Raw genomic sequence first — 21993 nt, 5'->3', positions numbered from 1 at the left:
GCAAGAAAATAGGCAGAAAAAATGTGCCAAAAAAAGAAGTTTATATATATATGTATGTAGCATTGTCTTTTATTTTAATTTACAGTATCCGCTGCAATTTAAAATTGTTTTCTGGAGAATACATGTTAAATTTATTCTAACAATTTTGTTCATTAGGCAAAATTTGTTTTAAATTGCATGAACAGTAGAACCCTAATTATCTGTCATCCATAGTACAAAAGGGTAAAATGGAAAACAAAAATCATCTAAAATTTTTAGAACTTTACACTTATAATTTTTAAGCAAGCATTAAGCTCCGAATGAAATTATTAGTACATTTAAAAACCTTTATAAAATACACTTATTTTATAAATAGGCAGAAAAAGAGAAATAAATTTTTAATAAAAAATCTGGAGGTAAAAACAGATATCCTGAAAAGGTCATGAAAAAAAAAGCGGTGGTGGGGTGGATGTAGTAGTTCAATGCAATATTGCATTCTCACTATTTACTATTGACTGGGATAGCCTGGTCAGTAAGGTGCTAAGCCCATGCCCAAGAGTTCGTGGGTTAAAACCCGACAAACGAAACCTCTCCGTGTAGTAAAATGGTAACTGATGCACGTTAAACCTGTCCAGTCGCAAAGTCCTCCATGTTCCCATAACAAATCAATGCTTCTGGGGCTACTGAACTGGAGATTGATAATTTTTTGATTCAGGCCAAAATTACGTGGATGAATGAATGGGTCCTCCCTATAAACGGGTGTGACGTATGGGTGTGGCAGAAGTCGAATTCTAGCCATAGATGGCGCTTCTGGAAAACAAGAGCAATCATCGCACTCCTCTGCCTTGACAGGCAGATGAAAACAACTATTTACTATTTGCTCACTGGTAATTATATTCACGTGATATGCAAATTTGAATTCGACATAACATTTTGTATTTTTGGAGTTTAGTAATTATTTATTGTGAATTAAATTGAGGATGTTTATAAATTTTCATTCCTATTCATGCAATTTGCATAGTTGGATGAAAACGTTTTTTGAATGAAGTTGCGAATATACCTTCGATACAGCTGGACACATGTCAGGAGAGATGTAGAATAATTAGGGTTTCACTGTATTCATTAAATTTAATACAAATGAGTAATTCTGAAAAAAGGCATACAAAAAATACAAATACAATTAATTTTAGCAAAATGTACAAATATATTTTTAGCAACATACATGTAAATATAGTGAAAAAGTTTAAATTGTAAAATGGCAATGAAACCTATTGATTGTATTTAGCTTTTATGACAATTGATTTACATCTATAAAATATTCCAGCAGTTAAAAAATAAAAATTTGAACAAAATTGGTTGAACAATTCTTGAGAAATTTAAATAGAAAATTTTTTAAAATTTGACAACTGAGAGATAGTTTCACCGACAGTGTTCTTCCTTGATTAAATTATTGGGACCCTATTTTCCAGATTGCAGGTTTTAATGTATGTTCGAGGGGGTTATCTCCTTCTAATATAAGTATGTGAATATTCTAAATTACAACATGATGAAAACTTTTTTATATCTGCATTCTACTTACTGTTCATTAATCAATCGTGGCTTCCTTTCGGAGGAGGTTTTGCCCCATAAAAACTACGCCACTTTAATTTGAGAAACCCGAATCTCTGGAGAAAAAAGAACTACGTTTATTCAAGGAAAGTACATTATTGAAACTCATTTTGTAACTTAAAATACTGTTTGCAATAATTAAATAGCATAGGTTAGGCCCTTAAGACAATTAAGATAGAGTGCTAGTAGGTGAAAATCTGACCATTAGATCAAAAGTTATTTAGGGTTTCCCTTTTTTTTTTTTATTTTGCCCATTGTACGCCACTTGGTCGGTTATAGGCCGACTTTTCTTGAACTACTGAAAATGATGGAGGTAGTTTAGGTATCACCATTTACATAAATTATGATAAAAAAAAATAATGACAAATTTCTGTTTTTTTAACTAATTTTTGGCAAAGAAAATCTTCATGATATTTCTAGAATAAAAGCTTGATATTATTTTAATATCATTTCATAAAATTTAGACGAGTAATAAAAGTAGAAACTTTATCTTTTTATATGCTGAGTTTTCTTTTCTGTAATTTATTACTGTCTCACACTAATGACTTCAAATAAATATGTTATATTTTAATCATTATAGAATTCATATAAATAATACGAAAAAATGAATATTTTTCACAATTCTCATGCATTTCAAAATATTTTTTAGAATTGTTAGGATCCCATTTTTTTATTTCAATAGATGTCTCAGGTTAAACAACACTCATCAGCAATCCTGCTGATAATATTATTAAAATGTTGTTTCCGACAATAGTTTAGGTTCCGACAAGCAATATTAAGTTATAACAAAGATTAAACTGTAAAAAATGATTTAAAAAATTGGAAACATTTCTTTCTCTTTATGTTCAATATGTATTATAGAGTGACCCATATTTAAGATTTGTTAATTGCCTTTTAAACTAAATTAGTGATAAACTAAATTACAATGTGCTATGATAGCAAACTATAATATATGTGGGAAATGTAATTGCTCACTACATAACTAGGATTTTCTTATAAGAAATTGAAACATTAAGTTCAAAGAAAGTTAAGTATTTAAGAACTTGTTCCTATTGAAACTTAGAAAAAAAAACTGAAAATATATATTTAAAACATATTATTCTACAAAATTGCACTGAATAGGTTTTGCATATAGGTTTTGTCGACATACCATTACTGCTGCACGAACAGTCACCAATATTGTAACAATAACAATTTTTGTTAGTTAAATATTAAATTTATAAATTTGGTCTAATTCAACAAAGAGATTAACAATTGTATAAATAAATAGAATTAATGACTAGTTTTAAACATTTTCATTTTTTAAAAGCATAACTCTCTCTCTTCATATATATATATAAGTAGAACTAACTTTTACACATACAAAGAGGCATACAACTGAAAATGTAAGCAAAGTTGTAAAATGCATGACAAGTATTCTATCAAAAAAATGACATGTGATAGCATAAGAAGCCTAAATTCATTTGAGAAAATTAAAAATAGCTAACATACAAATTTAATATAAAAACAATATAAAAAAACAGTGATACTTCATTCCCGGGGGCCGAAAAAACCTATCACCACAGTATGCATCCACCACTGCAATACCAGTTAATTAAACATCAATAATAGTCTTTTCACAGCCCGTGGAAATGAAATAGCACAGAAAAACCCTTTTAAAAATGTTTTCCTTACACAAAAAGTTTTGTTCTTTGAACTTATCTTAATGAGACACCTTTCTTTGCATGGCATTTTACATACATCAACTCATAATAAGAAGTTCTCAAAATGAACAAAAAAGCCTCTCAATCGCAATCTAGATTACTAAGAATAGATTTCATCACAGCAGCTGCAGCCAAAGCAGCGTATGGCTGCCACTCTTTCTTTTTTGTCCCATCTTTATAATCTGCAATTCCTCTTATGAAGATGTAGTCATCTTTTCTGTTACCAAATATGGATTCCACAACCGAGCCAAAACCTGTATCGAAAGACATGATGCCGTGTTTGTCCGCAAAGGTCAGCCTTTTAGTGTCGTCGTGCATGAGAACCCTGCCCGATCCCACGGCACCGAAGTGAAGAACGGGGGCTCCGGGTTTGCGGGGATCGAATGTGCCTTCCTGCGGCTGAGGGTGACCGAAGTCGACAATTTCTCCGTCTTCTGACGACATAAAGTACAGTTTATCAGTTTCTGGTGACGGTCTACGGAAGGAGGATTCTTGGTCCGTCAGTTGCTGCAAACCCTGCTCGATGAAAGATTCCCAGGGTCTGTCGTCGGAATCGAGGACCCCCTTCCTCCACAAGTCGCATGCAATCTTCTGCAACTTGAGACTGGGAGGGCACCAAGTTTTTATGGATGCTGCAGCTGCTTCATGGGGATTGTTGGCGCTTTCACAGTAGAGGTACACATAAGAGTGAGTGTGATCTGGTGGGGTGGATACCACAACATCACCCAGCCTCACATGCTTAGTGTAGTCATAGCAATGAGGAACACCACCTCCCACTCCAACAAGAAAAACATAATCTACCCTCGGAAATGAACCTGGAATTACAATGGTTAATAAGTCCAGCATTTCTACCATTATATATTGAAATAACTTGAAACAATAAAATGTAGAAAAAAAAACAATGAAAAATGTTTTAATGTAAAGATTTTTTACTATCCGCTTACTAAAAAGAAGAAAAATATTATTTTCCATTAAAATATCTTGATGTAGAACAGCCTTTTTTTAAATCACAATCCTTTTTAGGGCTCCATTTTTCTATTATTTATTATTCATTTTTCTAAATTAAATTTTATTTTCTCTTTTTTCGGAACTATATAATAAAAAATTTAAAAATAAGTATTTTTTATTTGCTTATTTCAGCAATTCTGTGCTCCACAATTTTTTAAATGGATTATGTATGATGTGAGAACGTGTTGACTACTTTATTAGTTAATGGTATGTCTAAATTCACATCTATGATTCAACAAAAAATTGGCAAAACAATTATAACATTAACTTATGGAGCGAACTTTTGCACGATAAGTGGATCAATTTACACAACAATTAGTTGATAGATAGGGATATTTACATATAATTTAATCGTCATATACCCGAACCTGCTAAAAATATTGAAAAAAAAAAACTGTTGTTTAATTTAAATTTATTTTCACTGTTCCTAAAATAAATTATTTAAAAGCCATAATTTAAATGAAACGTTTTTCCTTGGTTTGTATGAAATTTAATAATAAAATTTAACCATTTTTATTGTATGTTAATTCAACTTTCAATATTGTTGATTTCTTTGGCATTCAATATGCTTGCTAAAAACTGGAATAGATATTAATGTTATTTTAAATATTTTAATGGTTATTCCAATATAAATTAATATATATATCAAGAGGATAAATGAAAATCATAAATTTAGTTGTAGCTAGTAAATTTGAAGAGTCATAGGAGAATTTAAATAATTGTTACCCAAGAGCCTAGTAATTGTGCTCCCAGCAGCAATCATAGCACCTCTTGCCATTCCAGTAGCTGGCAATTTAGTCGAGACAACCCTATGTGGACCAACAGTTCCCAAAGTATAAACATTTGATTCACCTACAATGTGAAAAGACAATTATCTTTTTATAGGAATATTTCCTTCATTGTCTAAATAAATAAAGATCTTCATTGAAAATAAGAAACATTGATTTAAAATATTGTTTGCCATTTTCTTTTATGAGTAGAGTGGTCTCAGCTTAATTGATTGTGCTTAATGTTATCAATTGCTTATTGTTATCAAAATCACAAGGTGCATATTTTCTCTATTCATTTGCATGTTAAAATAATTGCATCTTGAGAGCTCTACATTATTTGATGTTGCCATCGTTAATTGTTAAAGAAATAGTCACTGTTTATTCATAAATTTCAATACTCATTTTAAACTCTAATGACAGATTACCAAAAATGAGTCAACATAAATTGAATCACAGTTAAATTGGCCTCCCCTCAGCGGATTCCTCAGCTTCTACTTCACAAAATTTAAAAAAAAATCATGTTTTTATTAGAAGAGAAAAACAAATTGAAAACACAGAGTGCAAAAGAAATAGAGCAGGTAAAGATGGGCAATTCGAAAAAATGGATCGGGAAACTGAAGAAATGATAGAACATCCTGCAGATATGATATCTCAAGTGTTAAAGTCATGGATGAAAATATCCCTATAGCTTTCACATTAACAGAATCAGAAGTATGCCAGATAATTATAGGAAAAAAAAAGGGGTGATGAGCTGACAAGTCAAAAAGTCCTTGATGTTGAGCCACCTTTTACATATGTTGAAATGAAGAATATAACGAAAGTGCTGAGTACAATACTATTCTCATGACTTTCAAAAACATTTTGATTATAAACAGTTCATAAATGATTTTCTGATGGAACATTGTTGAAAATCTACAATTGATCATTGTTTAAAATTATGTAGGGGAGAGTAGTGTTAGATTTAATTGTGTTGAAATTAACTCTGTTTAGAAGATAAACTCTACACTTTATTAGACAAGTGTTGTTGTTAGCCATATTGGAGCGTTGTTCATTAGTTGTTAGCCATATTGGAGCGTTGTTCATTAATTCACAGTGTCTGTATATATAAGTCTGTTTTACTATGTCAACTCTCTAATGTTCTTATGTTTTTGAATATTTATTAGTCTTTATAGTTATAAAAATTATTTTTAGTCCAGCTTATTATAAGTTTATTAAAGATTCCTACCTTAACAAACAATAAGGATTTAGCTAAATATGGCATGAGAATTGTTATGTTAAGTTTTGATAATCTCTTTTTTTGGTGTAAGACGGGGTAAGACATGGTTTTGCTCCCATCCCCTTGATGTAAGTGTATGCTTTGCCCATAAAAGTTCCAGAGTAGAGGAGGAAAAAGATAACAACATACAAGGCAAAACAAAGGTTTTACGAGCTCCAGGACAAACTTTATTGAGACCCCTTTCTCAAAACACAAAAAGTCTTAACTTCATATTTTGTTGTATTTTTGAAGACCTTTTATGCAAAATTGCAGTTTGTATATAGAAACTCTTAGTACTAATTAATTAATACTAAGAACAAATTTACCTTTTTGACCCATATAGGATATATAATGTCCCAAAGATTAAACTTTATTTCCTAATGGAAAAAGAGATCACAATTTTGCATGTGTTTTAATATTTTCAGGGTTCTTCAGATATTAGGGAATAAAAATATGAATGGGATATATATGTCACAAAGATTAAACTTTATTTCCTAATGGATAAACAGATCACAATTTTGCATGTGTTTTAATGTTTTCAGGGTTCTTTAGATATTAGGGAATAAAAATATGACTAAAGGTACTTGGCAACACTTTCATATCAAAATGGCTGACTATTGTTTGTGAGCACGCCAGTCAATCTCGTTTTAATTTATGTATTTTCTGAATTTTGGGGTAAGTACAACTATATTTTTGCTATATTTTGTGTTAAAATAGTTATGTTTGTTCTTATTACCGCAATAATTGTATCTATTTAGTATCAGATTTAGAAATTTTGACACATTTTGTTTTGTGGGATATATTGTCCAAATCATACTTACCAGTGGGACAATACATCACATTAGTGATAAAACTATTATTAGACAAAATTTTAGTTTCTGTTTTGATTATTTAATTACAGCAACTTCTGGTAGAATAAATAATTTGATGCATTTATTTTAATTTCATTATTTATTCCCATGCAATATATAGGCACTTTTACAATATTCAAGATGATTAGGACAGATTGTCCCAGTGACTTCCGGGAAAAGCAAACAACTTTAAACTTATAGTATACTTATTTTAATATGCCAGCATTAACATAAACTGTTTTTCATACTTAAATTTTAATGCAGCAAAAGTTGGGTCCAAAGGGTTAAGCACTATCCTTTTGTATGAAATTTTGTTCGGGCCTTCAAGAGCTCAGGACCCCCGGAAAATCGACCCTCCTGAGTGCGGCCTTGACTATATCACATGTAAGTTACATGAATAATTTTCTGAAATTGCAAAAAAAAAAAAAATTCCTTAATGTCAAGTTAAGAGATAGAAAAAAAAAGAAGAATTATACCTTCAGTTTTAAACTTGACAAAAGTCTCTTTGTTTTCTATCATCGAATCTACAGCCACTTTTTCACAGTATTGAGCAGTGATGATAGCAATCACTGGTTGCTTAGCCTGAGAAATCATTGGCATCTGTTTAGCAATTTTTACATCTGCAATGCGTTTAAATTTATTTCAATCATCTTCTTCATCTTAGCAACAAATCAAAAGTGAACAGAATATAAAATTGAGACCAAGAAAAAAAATCCTAGTTAATACATTTTTCATTTTAATTCTAATAACTATTGACTAATTAAAATATACTTAAAATCTAATTTATTAAGTGTAATCAATTATTTCATTACAAATTAAAAACTTTTTTTCTTTTGCCTACATGCATTGAAATATAATTTTAGGATAAACTAACTTAAATTACTCAAATAATTTTTAGTTAAGAGAACCTTCACGACCCCCCTCCCCCACTGCCAACAAACAAATGTTAAATGAATGCTTTGTCTATTTAAAGAATCTAGTTTATCCATTCTCATGCTATTGGTTCTCTTAAAATAGAGGTCCACAATGCTTGTCAAGTTATCCCGTTTCATATAATAAATGATGATGGCTAAGAAATAAAAAAAAAGGCAGTAGAATGACAAATATTCTAAATAATTAGTGAGTTATAGTTCGTTTAATGTTTCATTGAGAGAAATAATAAAGGGTTATTTTTTCATTTCATTAACTTTTGGGTTCAATATTTCTCATTAAAATATTAATTTTCATTATTTAATAGCTTATCTTACTTAAAATACTCACATGGAGTAAAAAAAAATATGCACCAAGCACATTTTTATGCAAATTTATATTTTTAAAAATCATTTACAGATAAAATGTCCAACACATATTTCTGATTTTTTTAAGCAATTTACTAAATTATGAAAGCATTACAGAAATAAATACATACATATTCTGATAGGGTATGATTCTCTGCTTGAATATGTATATTTTGTTTCACACATCATTTTGTATGTCCTTAACTTTTGTATAATTACTGTGCAAAGTACAAAAAATGTAGATGAAGCACTGTAAACGGCTCTAATCCGAAAAAAAAAATATAACTTTAAAGGTTACAAAGAACACTCTTCTCTACAGACCAATAAAGTTTAATTGCAGCACCACTTGTTTTAAGGCCATTAAGTTTAATTTCACTTTAAAAAGTCTGAGGGTAAGAATGTAATTATTGCTCTTCTAATTTTCTTCTAAGAAATTACAAGCAAGTAAAATTTGATTCGTACAAACTGTAATGATTTACTTTTATAAAATACGGATAATTTAATCAATGAAATAAAATAGTTTTTCATCAATTTTGAACAAAATTTTTTTTGTTGTTTGGTAATTATTGTCCCTACCAGATGTGAACTTAAAAGGAATAGTTATTACTTAAAGCTCAATAATTACTCTGTTTGAAAAATGAGTTTTATTCATTTTTTATGTTCACTGATGTTCACCAACCCCGATGATTGTTTCGCAATAATTGCTGTTTCTTGGTATAAAACAGTTGAAATTCTTCAACTAAAAATATAGGTCTTATAAAGAACACTTGTCCCACCACTTTCCACGTCCAAATATTTCCCTTATGATACTATTAAGATCTATTAGTACAGTACAGAACCCGTTATTTGGAAATCAGAAAATCAAAAAACCAGATTGAAATTTGATAAATTTTCCCGCCATTTTTTTTTTTAAATGCTTTTTTCCTCATAAGATTTTAGGATTTTTCTTCCTTTATTGAAAGATGTTTACCTTACCATCATTTTGGAAATAATCATTAGTGTAATACTTCATCGATTTTTCTTCTTTTTAAGATTATTTCCAAATATTTTTTCCTTATTAGTTGGGTTTAACAATAAAAAAAAAACGGTTTTTTGTAGCGATTCAGAAAACCGGAAAAATCAGTTATCCGGAATAGCGATGGTCCCGATCATTCCAGATAATCGGTTCCCTACTATGAACATAAATGACTTTTCTAAGTTATCTTTTTTTCGAAATAACCCTAAAAATTAAAAGTATATTTAAATAACAAATTTGGTGAGGTCACAACTGTAATTTTCTATTTTTGTTTGCCAAACGAACGGATGTATATTTTAATTATGATTTTCACATCAGTTTAAGCATGAAGCTGAAAGTTAAGTTCTAAATCATATAATGAATCTGTTTAACTATAATTCATAGTATATTAATGTATTTGGATCCAAAAATTAATAACTGTAAAAGGGTCAATAAGATTAGACACCAAATTAAATAACTTTATATTAAAAATAAATTTTTACTTTTTTAAAAAATATTACAAACAGTTTTATTCAGAATAGATTATAGATCTTATTGTTAAATACCCATTTTAAAATATTAATTTTAACTAATGAATAGAGCCCTATTTAATGGAGAGTCAAAGGTGTATGAACACTTTTGTGAGTCACTGTAATTATCTTAAATTATATTATCTAGCAGAAGTGTGATTTGCAGGATTTTTCATATTTATTGCTGTGGACCTTTGGTGCAAAAAGTTGAAGCCACTATTTTAGAACTTAATCAGAGCAACAGATAGAAATGATACGCTTAATTGCTGGGTAAGTTAATTAAAATGATTAAGAGAATATTAAACAATAAATTTAACATGACACCAACAAAATATTATTCAAGGTCAAAATAATGAGAACACTTTAAAAACTAGAAATCCAGTAAAATAAAATAATAATAAACATAATTAAGAACTAAAAATGAAAAATAAGCATTCCTTAAAATAAGTTTTAACTATGTTCCTTGAACATATTGAAATAACTATTCATTTAAATTAAATGTGTATGCAACTTATACTATATAGGTCTACAAATGTTTTTATCGTTATACTATATTAATCTTTCATATTTAAAAAATATTTTTTTTATAAAATTATTTTAGTTAAATGGTCTTATTCTTATTTAAGTTAAAACTGGACTTATTTTAAGAATTCAGAATGATTTATTTCAATTCATTCACAAAAGTAAAAATATAATAATAATGAACAGGATGATTATATTTTGAAGATGCAGTGCAAAGTCCCATATCCGGACATCCGTTTACTGGACACTTTTTTACGATCACTCTTTCTTCTTTACTTCTTTTTTATTTTTACACGAATGATTTTTGTTTGATTTTAATCTGATTTCCGCTACACTATGAATTTTTTTTTTACATCACGGAAACGAAATTCCCTGCAGCGCAACGAAAATCACATGTTTTTTTCAGATCTTGAATAAAAGGATTATTACCATCAAAAATCATGCATTTAATTTCAGAGTGAGCCAAAATTTCACATTTTGAAAAAATTGAGGATTTGAGATGAAATCGTTACGACTAAAACAGGCATTAACTGATTATTCAAAAAAACTATAAAAATCAATGACAATAACTGACATAAATGCCCGTGAGATTGTGGGTGAATTGTCAATAATTGAGTGCGATTTGAAGCTCGCTGATCAAAATAAAATCTTATAAAAACATTGAGATTTCAAAAACGAATTAAAAATCTGCGTTAATAGCTAACAAAAAAAAAAAAAAAANAAAAAAAAAAAAAAAAAAAAAAAAAAAAAAAAAAAAAAAAAAGACGATCGGCAAAACTACATCACATGGATTCACTGGTGAATCGCCGCAAATCGCAAAATAATTACTAACTGAAATGCGTGATTCGGAATTTGCATCGAAATTTTAAAAACCATGATGTAGAAATCTGTAACAAAATCCTTCGAAATAGATCAACCATGCAAACCACATGAATTCATTCATTATTTACTGAAAGTAACGTTAATTATCTTCTATTCGTTATTTCTTACTGATTTAGGATGTTTTGATTAACGTCAGACCAATTTTCCGGATTTGCCAAAGTACCGATGATTCTGGATATGGATTTTCCACTGTACTTTATTGCAACCAAAATGAACTGTAATTACCTGAATCATTTTTAGTGGTACGAATGTAATTTCCATTACTTAAACACTTGACTTGTCCTCTCATTTCTAATGTTTTTAGATGCTTCTGGACATCCTCAACTGACAGAGTGGAAGACCTAATATGCAATGACATAATGAAAGACATAAGAATGGAAAAATGAGTTTTTAAAGAGAAACATTTTAAGTTTGGTGATATCACAGGCTTGTTTTCAGCAGACACCTCAGATAATAATCTGTGTGATTCAAAAAAAAAAAATTACACTGATTAAAATATTTGTTAATTTCATTGTATGTATTTATAAAATTTGATTATTATATTTTAATAGTTATTATAAAATTTGGTTCTGTTTATATTTACAATAAAATTAGCTTGTACTATACTCTGCTAATTTCTTAAAAATATATGAAATTCATTTTCTTACTTTTTCAAATTCTTGCTTTTCAGTTTTCCCTTATTAAAAAATTTTGTATTAAATAGCAAAGAAGATAATACTTTATTCTTGAATCTAGATGACAATTATAAACTCTTTAAAAAATAGCATTAAGATTTACCCAGATTTTTCTGGTTTTTTTTCCAAGTATTTTTTTATCTTTTACTGTGGAAGAAACTTATCTCTTAAAACTATGTTTTAAAACAATGCATGCAAAGATGCATTTTAAATTCTACCATTTCATTCATAGAGTAATTTGATCAAAGTGTGACTTACTTTGCAACAGAAATAACTGAGAGAGAATTAGGGTAGACAGCTTCAATAATTTCCAACAGCTTCCCCTCATCAGCAGTTAATTTTGAACTTTTAGCTTCAAAAGCATTTGGAACTATAACCATAAAAATTTAATAAAACACTTATTTTAAAAAAAAAACACTTGTTTGTCAGCACAAATTAGATGTAATCACGGTTTATAGCCATTAGGGTACGTCATAAGTACTCAAATATACAATACACAATCACATTGGAGAATTAGAAACAATATCTAACTTGACTCTTAAATTAAGTAAAAGGCATTATTCAATTCATAAAATCAAATGGCTTGGTCATACAGAGAGAAAATATGGCGCTGACAAAAATCTTAAATTGGAAACCTGTGAATTCAAGACCCAGAGAAAGAAACACACAGAAATAAGAAGAAAAAAAAAGAGATTGCTGAATTTTGTAACAAAAAATCTAACTATAATAAAATGACAAACAGGAAATCCAAGACTAAGAACAATGAAGAACACAGTTCAGCAAGTCAAAGTGGGCTGATGCTGCACCATAAGAGAAAGAAATAACATACTCAAACTATAGATGCTCATTTTAGATTTAATTTAAAAATAACAAATAAGTTCAATGATTTGGATAAATAACATTAGGTTTATTTATACTCGTATAATTATTAATAAAGAGTATACTAATAGAAAAGGATTGAGATTTAACTAAAAATAATATTTTGTGCCAAGTTTTTGCCCTTGATTATCTTAGACAAAGATTAAATTTAATAAAATGAAAAAAAAAAGAAAAAGAGAGAAGAAGACAGAACTTGTGGGAAAAAATTAATTTAAAATATAGTAATTTGCAATATTTTGAAAATAAAGTAATTTTATATTAAATTTTTGAAAAAAAAAACCCATTGTATTACACATAATTGTTCTCCTGTTAAAATAAAAAAGTTCAGCGACAAATGAATAAAACTTTGCAGAAGAAAAAAATGAATAATGTGTGGAGTTTTTAGAGCCTCCCAAGAGGTTCCTATTTCTAAGGAAAATTTTCCGTTCCGCAAAGCCTTACTGCATTGCTAATCTCAGGTTATTCAAGTGTTATTTAATAGACATGTGAAAAAGGATTATAGTTATCAGATCAGGAATTCTGCATAAAAGAGAAGCAGCGTACACATCTACTTTGGTTTTGGGAGAAGTAAAATATCAGTCATTAAGTATGCCACAGTCTTAAATTGACTACATTTAAAAATGTATGCTATTAATACATCAAGATTTAGAGAACAACAAATTTAAGTATATAAGAGTTTAAAAAACATCATAACAAAACTTAGTACATACCAGGTTGATGACTTTCAGAGTGCTTCTTCATTTCTACTTCAACTTTCTGAATGCATGGATATTTTAACTGCATTAACTTCATCGTCTTCTTTATAAATCCTGTATAATCTAAAAACAAATTTCAAGGGTTATGAAGAGCTCTGATGATTAAAAAAATAAGTATACACACCATTGTTTTATCACCACATTGCAGTAAAGTAAGTGTTTTAAGAGCTTTAACATAGAAATGTTTCAGAGTGAATATAAAATTTGACAGCATAATACAAGAAAGCTTTCCAACAGGAACCAATTTAATAGTTAACATTTTTGACCCTCAAAAAGAATTAACAAAATTTTTACCTTATGGATGGTTGATCGTGTAAAGCGAAGCACAGATGGTGCCTGCAGTTAAATGGGTCGTATGATTTCACTACTTTTGATTGATTTTTATGTCTAAGCTTAAAAAAGTGTGCCATACAATATAATTAAACCCATAGTGATTATAATATAGCGCATCCTTTCCATTTAAATTTCACTGAAATAAACAACAAATGAATTCAGAAGACTCCGCAAGTATGCTATAATGCCATACTAAAAAAATAAAAAAAAATAATAATTAAAAAAAAAAAAAAACACTATTCTACACAAATATGGCCAATAAGAGATAATGCTCAAAACATGGCAAACCTCACACTTTATTTATGTTGTGATATTAATTTTCTTAGATTTCTTTTAGGCTTACGATCACTTAGAATTAAAAATTACAGAAAACTCTTATGAACGGTAAAATTACAAGCAAATTTAAACACAAATCACAATAATAAAACTTCCTAGAATATTAAACCTGTTCACAGAAGCCTCATAAGTTTATCTAAGCGGAGGGAGTTGGAAGTCTGGTTGTAGGAAGCTTGTTATTGTTTACATACAGGCAATCATTCATAGGCACAATCTGGCAGAAGTGGGTTCAATAAAGAAGGTTCATATTTTTAGCTCTTAATTTCATTTTTACTTTTGTTACCACTCATAAAATCCCGGAACCTAATCAAATGAAACAAAAAGTTTTTGAGTTATACATTTAGTTTACTTAATAATAATATCCCAAATTTTTTAAAATTATTTATTTAATAAAGTTTAACAAATTTTAGAGATATCTGTGAAAGAAAAACATTTAAATTTCAAATGATTTTTTTTGTTTGACAGTTTGGGATTAATTTTTGTAATAAAAAGACTGAGGAATCTAACATAATTCTTTTTTTAGCATTTTTGACAGAATAAGAAATGTGAAGATAACACATAGCTGCCAACATGGATAGGAAAAAAATCCAGTAGATTTTACAAAATAATATAAATTTTATGATAATTGTTGCATCATGCACTAAATATTTTACGCATAGGGAATTTTAGGGATTTTTATAGTCATCAAAATAGAAAAACTGTAATATTTTCCAGTTAATGATTGACATTAAACATACTTAAAATTTTATGTATTATGTTTACTCATAATTTTGAATATTAATAGGCATTTAATTCATCAAACACAGTTAAAAGATTTTTTTAATTAATTTAAAAAGAGAGCTCTGAATAAAAATAAACGGAACATTTTAGAAAAAAAAAAAAGGTTTAAATGGATTTCTAAAAATGAGGTTCACGTCATTATGTATTAGTTATATTTATTTAATAATTCAAGCAAGCAAAGCAATAGTCGGTACAAAAATTCTATTTCAAGAATTCTATTTTAAGAAATTCTATTCTATTTTAAGGAACTTACTCAATTTTAGGGAATTTTCTAAAATGTACAAAACCCAGGAGAATTTTAAATAAACCAGTAGACCAGGAGAAACTACCAAAATCCAGTAGTCTACTGGAAAATCCAGTAGAGTTGGCAGCTATGTATCATAGAGTGCGAAAAATCTAACAATAAATCTTTTATAATTAGATCTACCTATAAATGGATTGATTTTTGTCTTAAATGCAATATTTTAATAACATAAGCAAAAAGAAATTGGCCTTCATGCAAAATATTTCTTCAGTTGGCCTGCTTACAATTTGAAAAATAATAAAAGTTGATTAAGAAAATAAATCGCTAAGTGTATCTGTAAATAGGTCTACTAAAAGTTAGGAGGTTAGTGTCCTATCTGTTTGTTAACTCCTAACTGCAATTTGAAATTGCAGCATGAATAAGCAAAAGAGCTGTTTTCTATTGCTATTAGCATGAGTTAGTAAGCAAAACATAACAATTGAAGTAAATAGCTGTTATGAACTCCTACCACAGATAAAATGTAATTACTTTTAATCTGAAATATGAGTATATTCCTTCACCTGATTCAACACTCATTAAAAGAGATATAAAGTTTATATGAGTTAAAGACCCTTCACAAAAGACCTTACAGACCCTTCACAAAATAATTTATCTTTTAATCGGATCTTTCACAAATTTGTTTATCTTCATTATTTTTTTGTTAATTGAATAAACCCTTTCCGGGGTAGGGGGAAATGAAAGACAGTTTGAGACAAACTAAGTTTTCCAAGTTTCCCTAAGTTTAAATTCCAAATGTAGTATCCCAAGAAAATATTTCTCTTTTACAAACATCATGTGCACATTCTTATCAATATTAAATCATAATTTTTTTTGTAAATAAATAATTGATCAAATTATATTTATTCATAAAATTAATTAATAGAATATTATACAAATAAAAATTATTTTCTGGTAATTTTTAAATAAAATATTATAAATTGTTATTAAGAATTGTTTAAGTTTCCTTAACGCGTAACACATTAAAAGTGATACATTACTAAGTCGTGTTATTTAAAATATATCAATTGAAATTATTAAAAATGTGAGTGATTTTGTTTCCATTATACGTCTGAAATGAATATTCTGTGTTGAGCAGTGTAGTAATACCAAATAACAGGACCCTATTTACAAAAATTCACAAAAGCAGGATCCTGGTTGAAAAAATGTGACATAACGCTTATGTAATATTCAAACTATGAATAGTTTTTTCACAATTTTACAAAAACAGGATCTTTCACAAAATGTCCGGACAGATCCCAGGTTAGAATAATACTAAACAGTGTTCCCCACTGAAATAGTAAACAGAACAAATGGAATATAAAGAACACACTTATCTATGTTACTTTTTTTCTAATAAAACCTAAAATTGTTGAACAGTTCTCAAATAATAAATAATATATATATATACACACACCATGACTTAGAAAATCTACTAGCAATTAATGCCTAGATAAATTAAAACAGAAAACAATAAATTCAATCCAGCTAGTCTAATAAAAGCAATTCTAGAATTGAATTGCATTGAAAATAATTCTCACCTTTTGGACGCTCTTCTGAAGATATCAGCTCGGTTAGAAAAGCTTCCGCACTCTCAATTTTTTCCTCATCTCCAACATCTTTGAACCAAAATTTCAATTTCCAATATTCCTAGAATTATACTTCATTCAGAGAATCATACATACCACAAGAAAAAGCACACATTAATAAAATAAATAAATAAAGGAACAGTCATTAATGAAAAAAAAAATGAAGGGACCATCATAAATTTATTTTCACAAACTGATTTATTAACTACTAACTATTAAACTAAAGCAACAATTAAAAACTATTAATTAACTATTAAATTAGTCACTATAATGGAGTTGCTTCAGTTTATGTAATGGAAGAAAAGAATTTTATGGTGGAAATATTTTTATTTCAGTTTTTATGGTGGAGGTAGTTTTAATGCAGTTCTTGTGAAGACTTTCGCCGAAGTAGTAATGATCTTTGGTACATTTGCGCTTCTTACGAAAGAGGGATTTGTTAGAGAATTTGAACAAAAATTTTTTTTAAAAAAAGAATTGTTATTTCATTTAAGAAATATTTTTAGGAGATACATTACCGCCATATGCAAAAGATAACAAAAAAAATAAATTACGCTCCCTTTATAGGGATAAAGAGATGTCATATTATTTTTGAAATAAGGAAGAATTTAAAATGAGCAGACCGTTTTGCTTCCAATGGATACTTAGAAGCATGGGAAGAGATCCATAATTGGCAATTTAAGATAAAATAAACATTTTTGTAGCAAGAGAAATAAAGTAAATGAAGGAATAAAGAATTAAGAAATAGAAATTGAATTTAATTAAGTAGTTTTGTATTAATTAAAAAGATAGCTGTTACATTGATTGTTAAGAGGATAAAATATTTATATTTGCTTTTTATAAAATATAATAAAAATTAAATAATTGGTTTAATTTAATTAAAATGGTACTATTAAAAATGATTAAAAAATAAAATTTATGAAATTAACGAAATTTTGAAAGTTAGAAAATAAGTAATGCCTATCTTAATTTAATTTAGTTTCATTTTATAACCGTCGTTGAACAGCTGACTTAATTTTGGGTTTACGCCTACTAGTGTTCAATTGCACAGCCTTGTAATTTTGAACCAATCCATAAGACAAGGAAACTCCTGGATTAGCACCCCCAGAGGTATGATTTGTTATGGAAACATGGAGGACTTTGCGACTCGACAGATTTAACTTGCAGCATTGTTAACTATGTGTGTATACTTTCAGAGGTGCATCTTTTCTTCTACCATTAATTCTAATAATTATGTATTTTTTTATAATACTACTAAAAAGATATTTTTTTAATAAGATGTATCACCTTAACAGTTTTACAAATATTGTTCTTAATTAGTTATGACAGTGAGTTAATAGTTGATGCAAATTAATTACATCAATTGGGATTTACAATGAATTCACAGTCATAATTGCTTTTTGCTGCTATTAACTAGTCATAACTAATATGCATTCAAAGTAAAATAAGACATACCAGTTTTGATTGTTATTTAACTGTAAATTCATATTAGTTATAATCAATTAATTGCCAAAAGTAAATGAAGAAGAAAAGCCTTAAATTGTGAATGTGGTATAAATTTCATTTGCAATAATTAAACAAAATATTTAAAATCTTTATAATCACAAGAAGCACATTTATCAATTTTGGAAAAATATCTAAATTCTAACTATATTTCTGGTGCTTATCTTTGAATAATGCCATTTTTTAAACCACTTATATTTAAATAATATAAACATGAATAATTTTGTTTTCAATTCAATATAACTTTCCTTTAATGACACCTAAATTAAATCTATTAAAAGGTAACTCTTATATTCAACTCTTTTTAGTATTAATGGAGAAAAAACAAATCATTAAACATAAAATAGAAACTTAACTGGTTTATTTTTTAAATTATCAAATTTAAATATGAATTTTCAAAAGTGAGATTTGAACATCTTTTTTATGTTAACATTCATAACAGCATTCAATTTAATTTACTTTAGGATAAGTCTCCACAATTTCCATAAAAAAAATTAATTTAAAAGTAGTTATATAATTTTGTTAATATTTAAAGCAACAAATCAAAATTAAAACTAAAAATAATTATAAAAAATATCTTTGAAATTGAAAAGTATAATGAATGAGCATAATCCTAAAGATATGTGATTGTCGATGTCATCAGTTTGTTTAAAAGAAAGCCTGATTATATAATGAGTTATTCTGAAATTTTTCTTCATCATAATGAATTTGTGTAAAATATGTGTACAATTAATGTAGTCATTGAGTTTCACCTAATTCTTAAAAAGGTCTCAATGCTACAATCATTATCAGTAATAATTAATAAACAAGGGAGGATCCTTAAAAAATATAATTATGGAGCATATATCAACTCAAAAAAGGTCCCCAATCAACTCAAAAAGGTCCCAAAGTTGAGAATCAATTTCACAGCCAGTAATTTGTATAGTACACAATCTTAGGCTTTGTATCGCTATTTACACTTGCCTGTGGCATCAATTTTTTCCCTGTCAGCGCATGCGTATTGGAGTCACTTTCAACAAAAAAGGAAAAGTTTTATTAAAGGTGTAAAAATGATTACCAGTTCATGTTGATTATTGGATTCACTTCTCATCTTCACTTTGAAACCAAGAGAAAGTTCTGGTGGTTTTAAAGTGCTTTTACCTGCACAATACAAACATTTCAGTTAGGTAGTGAAATTAAATGAAAAATGAAGCAAAGAAAATTGAAAAATTACCAGATACTATTTGCTTATAAATAACAATGCCCTTGTGACTTCCTCCAGCAACATGTATTATATTTCTTTGGTCCATATCTGAAACTTTCAAACGTTCCATAGTAATTGTTGTGTGATCCCTACTCCTTTCTGTAGGGATCATAACAATTTGTTCTGAAAGAATAACAAACTGAAAGTAGGTATTTTCAATTTTATTGAGGGTCTTTTTTTTTGTACTCATTTATATACAAATAAAAAATATTGTTTCAAAAATATATTAAGTGCTATTTGAAAAAATCAACTTTTATAGGAGTTTCATAAATAAAATGTTAACTTTAAAAAGTATTTACAAAGATTGTCTTCCAGTTTTCAGACTTTTAATAACTAATTCTTAATTAGCCAAGCATATAATATTAACTTGGTTATTAGTATATGGTGGTTACAAGGGAGTTGATCACCATCTATGAAATTTTTTTTTTTTTTAAATTACCCGCCGGCTACTGCTTAGAAGTTGCAAAAACTGGGCGATTATTCTGGCGATTAAATTTCCCCCAATTTCGCTTCAAAAACACTAGTGTGAACTTTGGTTGGTTTTGCTTCTAGCACTAGCACACTTTGTTACAGACTTAAAATCAAACCATGTCCTGCAACTAATAAATTGTTAACAACAAATCTCTAATCGTAACAATATGTACTGCTATAAACTCGTGGAGATTTTTGCATCATGATCTCTGCCAGAAATATCGCCAAGTCTTGACAACTAGTCAGTCAGCGGCTGCGAAAAGCTATATATATATATATATATATAAAATTAACACAGAAAGGGACTAATTCGTAGCCACCCTCAGTCAAACATCTACATGTTTTGTTTTTTTTTTTAAAATTTCCTGCCTTGGCGACTGCAGTTGGCATGGCAGATCACGATACGGAAACATCCCCCATCAAATCAAAGCGTATATTTTTCTTGTAATTTTTTATTTCTTAGTTTTATTCACAATTCAATCATAACAAACTTTAATTTTGGAAAAAATTTAAACATAAAAATAAGGAACTTTATTTACATACATCTATATTTAGACCAGGTTTTTACAAAACTCTGAACTTACTAATAAAAAAAAAATATTTCAAATTCCACACAGCTTTTTTGTTTAATTATTTTACTTGAGAAAGTTTTTAAAAATTTTTTTTGCAGTGGATAGTGAAAAACTGATATTTTCTCACAATATATTGCAATATTGTCCCACACTAATTGATATAAATTTTTCTTTTATGATTGAATATTAGAAATGTGGTTAATACAAAAGGTAATAAATTAAAGGCAACTCTTTAATGCTGATAATAAATATGCTGCGATTGTTTACCTAAAAGCATTTAATTATAATATTACCCACACTGACATAATTGTATCCTCGCTATTAAAAGTCAAACACCAGAGACATAAATTATTTATATCAATGCTACTTAGTTAATACATTGATATTAGAATAAAATTGGTAAGTTTACAATTGATTGTTTAAATATTGAAATGGAAAGTGCTCCAAAATTTTGAGTTGTAAATTACTTCAATATATAGATGATTTTTATTTTTGAATGGTGAAGTCCAATCACATTCATCAATTTACACCTTTTAAAAGAAAGTAAAATAAATTTTATCTTTAATCATCTACATTCATTACAATATTTAAAGCTTACATTTGTGTGATATTATAATAAATAGTCATCAAATTACAGAAAATAGCTTTTAACTATGAAAATTTAATGCAATGTATGAAATTTGAAGGGCAAACACTTTTCACAGTACATTTAAGAGTAATAAGTAATAGAACGAACATTTAATTACAAGGAAATTTGAAGAGGATTTAATACAGAAAATATACATAAAAATGATCTATTTTTGAACAAAGAATTAGAATTAAGCAACTAAAAAGATATAAATCACACTTAATAAGGTAATTTGAATTGCATTATGCTGATAAAACTAAGCAAAGCCATCTTCTTATGGAAAAATATAATTTAAAACCATATTTATGACCAAAGAAGAGAAAAATTTTAGAACAATTTATGAAATACTAACCATCATCATACATACTGATAAAATAATAGAAAACAGCAACAGTGAACACAAAATGAGCCTAGCAAAAGAGATAAGTTACATGATTTCGAAACTTTTAAAACATCCTTTGAGTTGTAAAGCAGAAAAATGCATTAAGTCACGTTGGATAAAAATAGTTGTAGCTTGCAGCTTTTTACATTTTGATTAATAAAATGAGATATTTGTGATCAAATTATTTTATAG

At 28.1% G+C, this 21993-nt stretch overlaps 1 protein-coding gene across 1 annotated transcript; it reads right to left on the bottom strand.

Annotated features, from left to right (window-relative positions):
- Nucleotides 1-1872: 1872 nt before the first annotated feature.
- LOC107448896 (uncharacterized) lies at nucleotides 1873-21959 on the bottom strand. Its single transcript, XM_016064250.3, has 10 exons — nucleotides 21772-21959; nucleotides 19719-19871; nucleotides 19563-19645; nucleotides 16958-17066; nucleotides 13643-13750; nucleotides 12312-12423; nucleotides 11605-11720; nucleotides 7651-7794; nucleotides 5025-5150; nucleotides 1873-4105 (listed from the first exon to the last, which is right to left on the bottom strand). Exons 1-10 carry the CDS (start codon nucleotides 21782-21784, stop codon nucleotides 3372-3374), a joined length of 1698 nt encoding a protein of 565 aa, XP_015919736.1. The 5' UTR covers nucleotides 21785-21959; the 3' UTR covers nucleotides 1873-3371.
- Nucleotides 21960-21993: the final 34 nt, after the last annotated feature.

This window comes from Parasteatoda tepidariorum, chromosome 8, assembly GCF_043381705.1.
Source record: "Parasteatoda tepidariorum isolate YZ-2023 chromosome 8, CAS_Ptep_4.0, whole genome shotgun sequence".
NCBI classification, from domain to species: domain Eukaryota; kingdom Metazoa; phylum Arthropoda; class Arachnida; order Araneae; family Theridiidae; genus Parasteatoda; species Parasteatoda tepidariorum.
The sequence above is the reverse complement of the archived record's forward strand: the minus strand, read 5'-3'. Positions and strand labels throughout refer to the sequence as shown.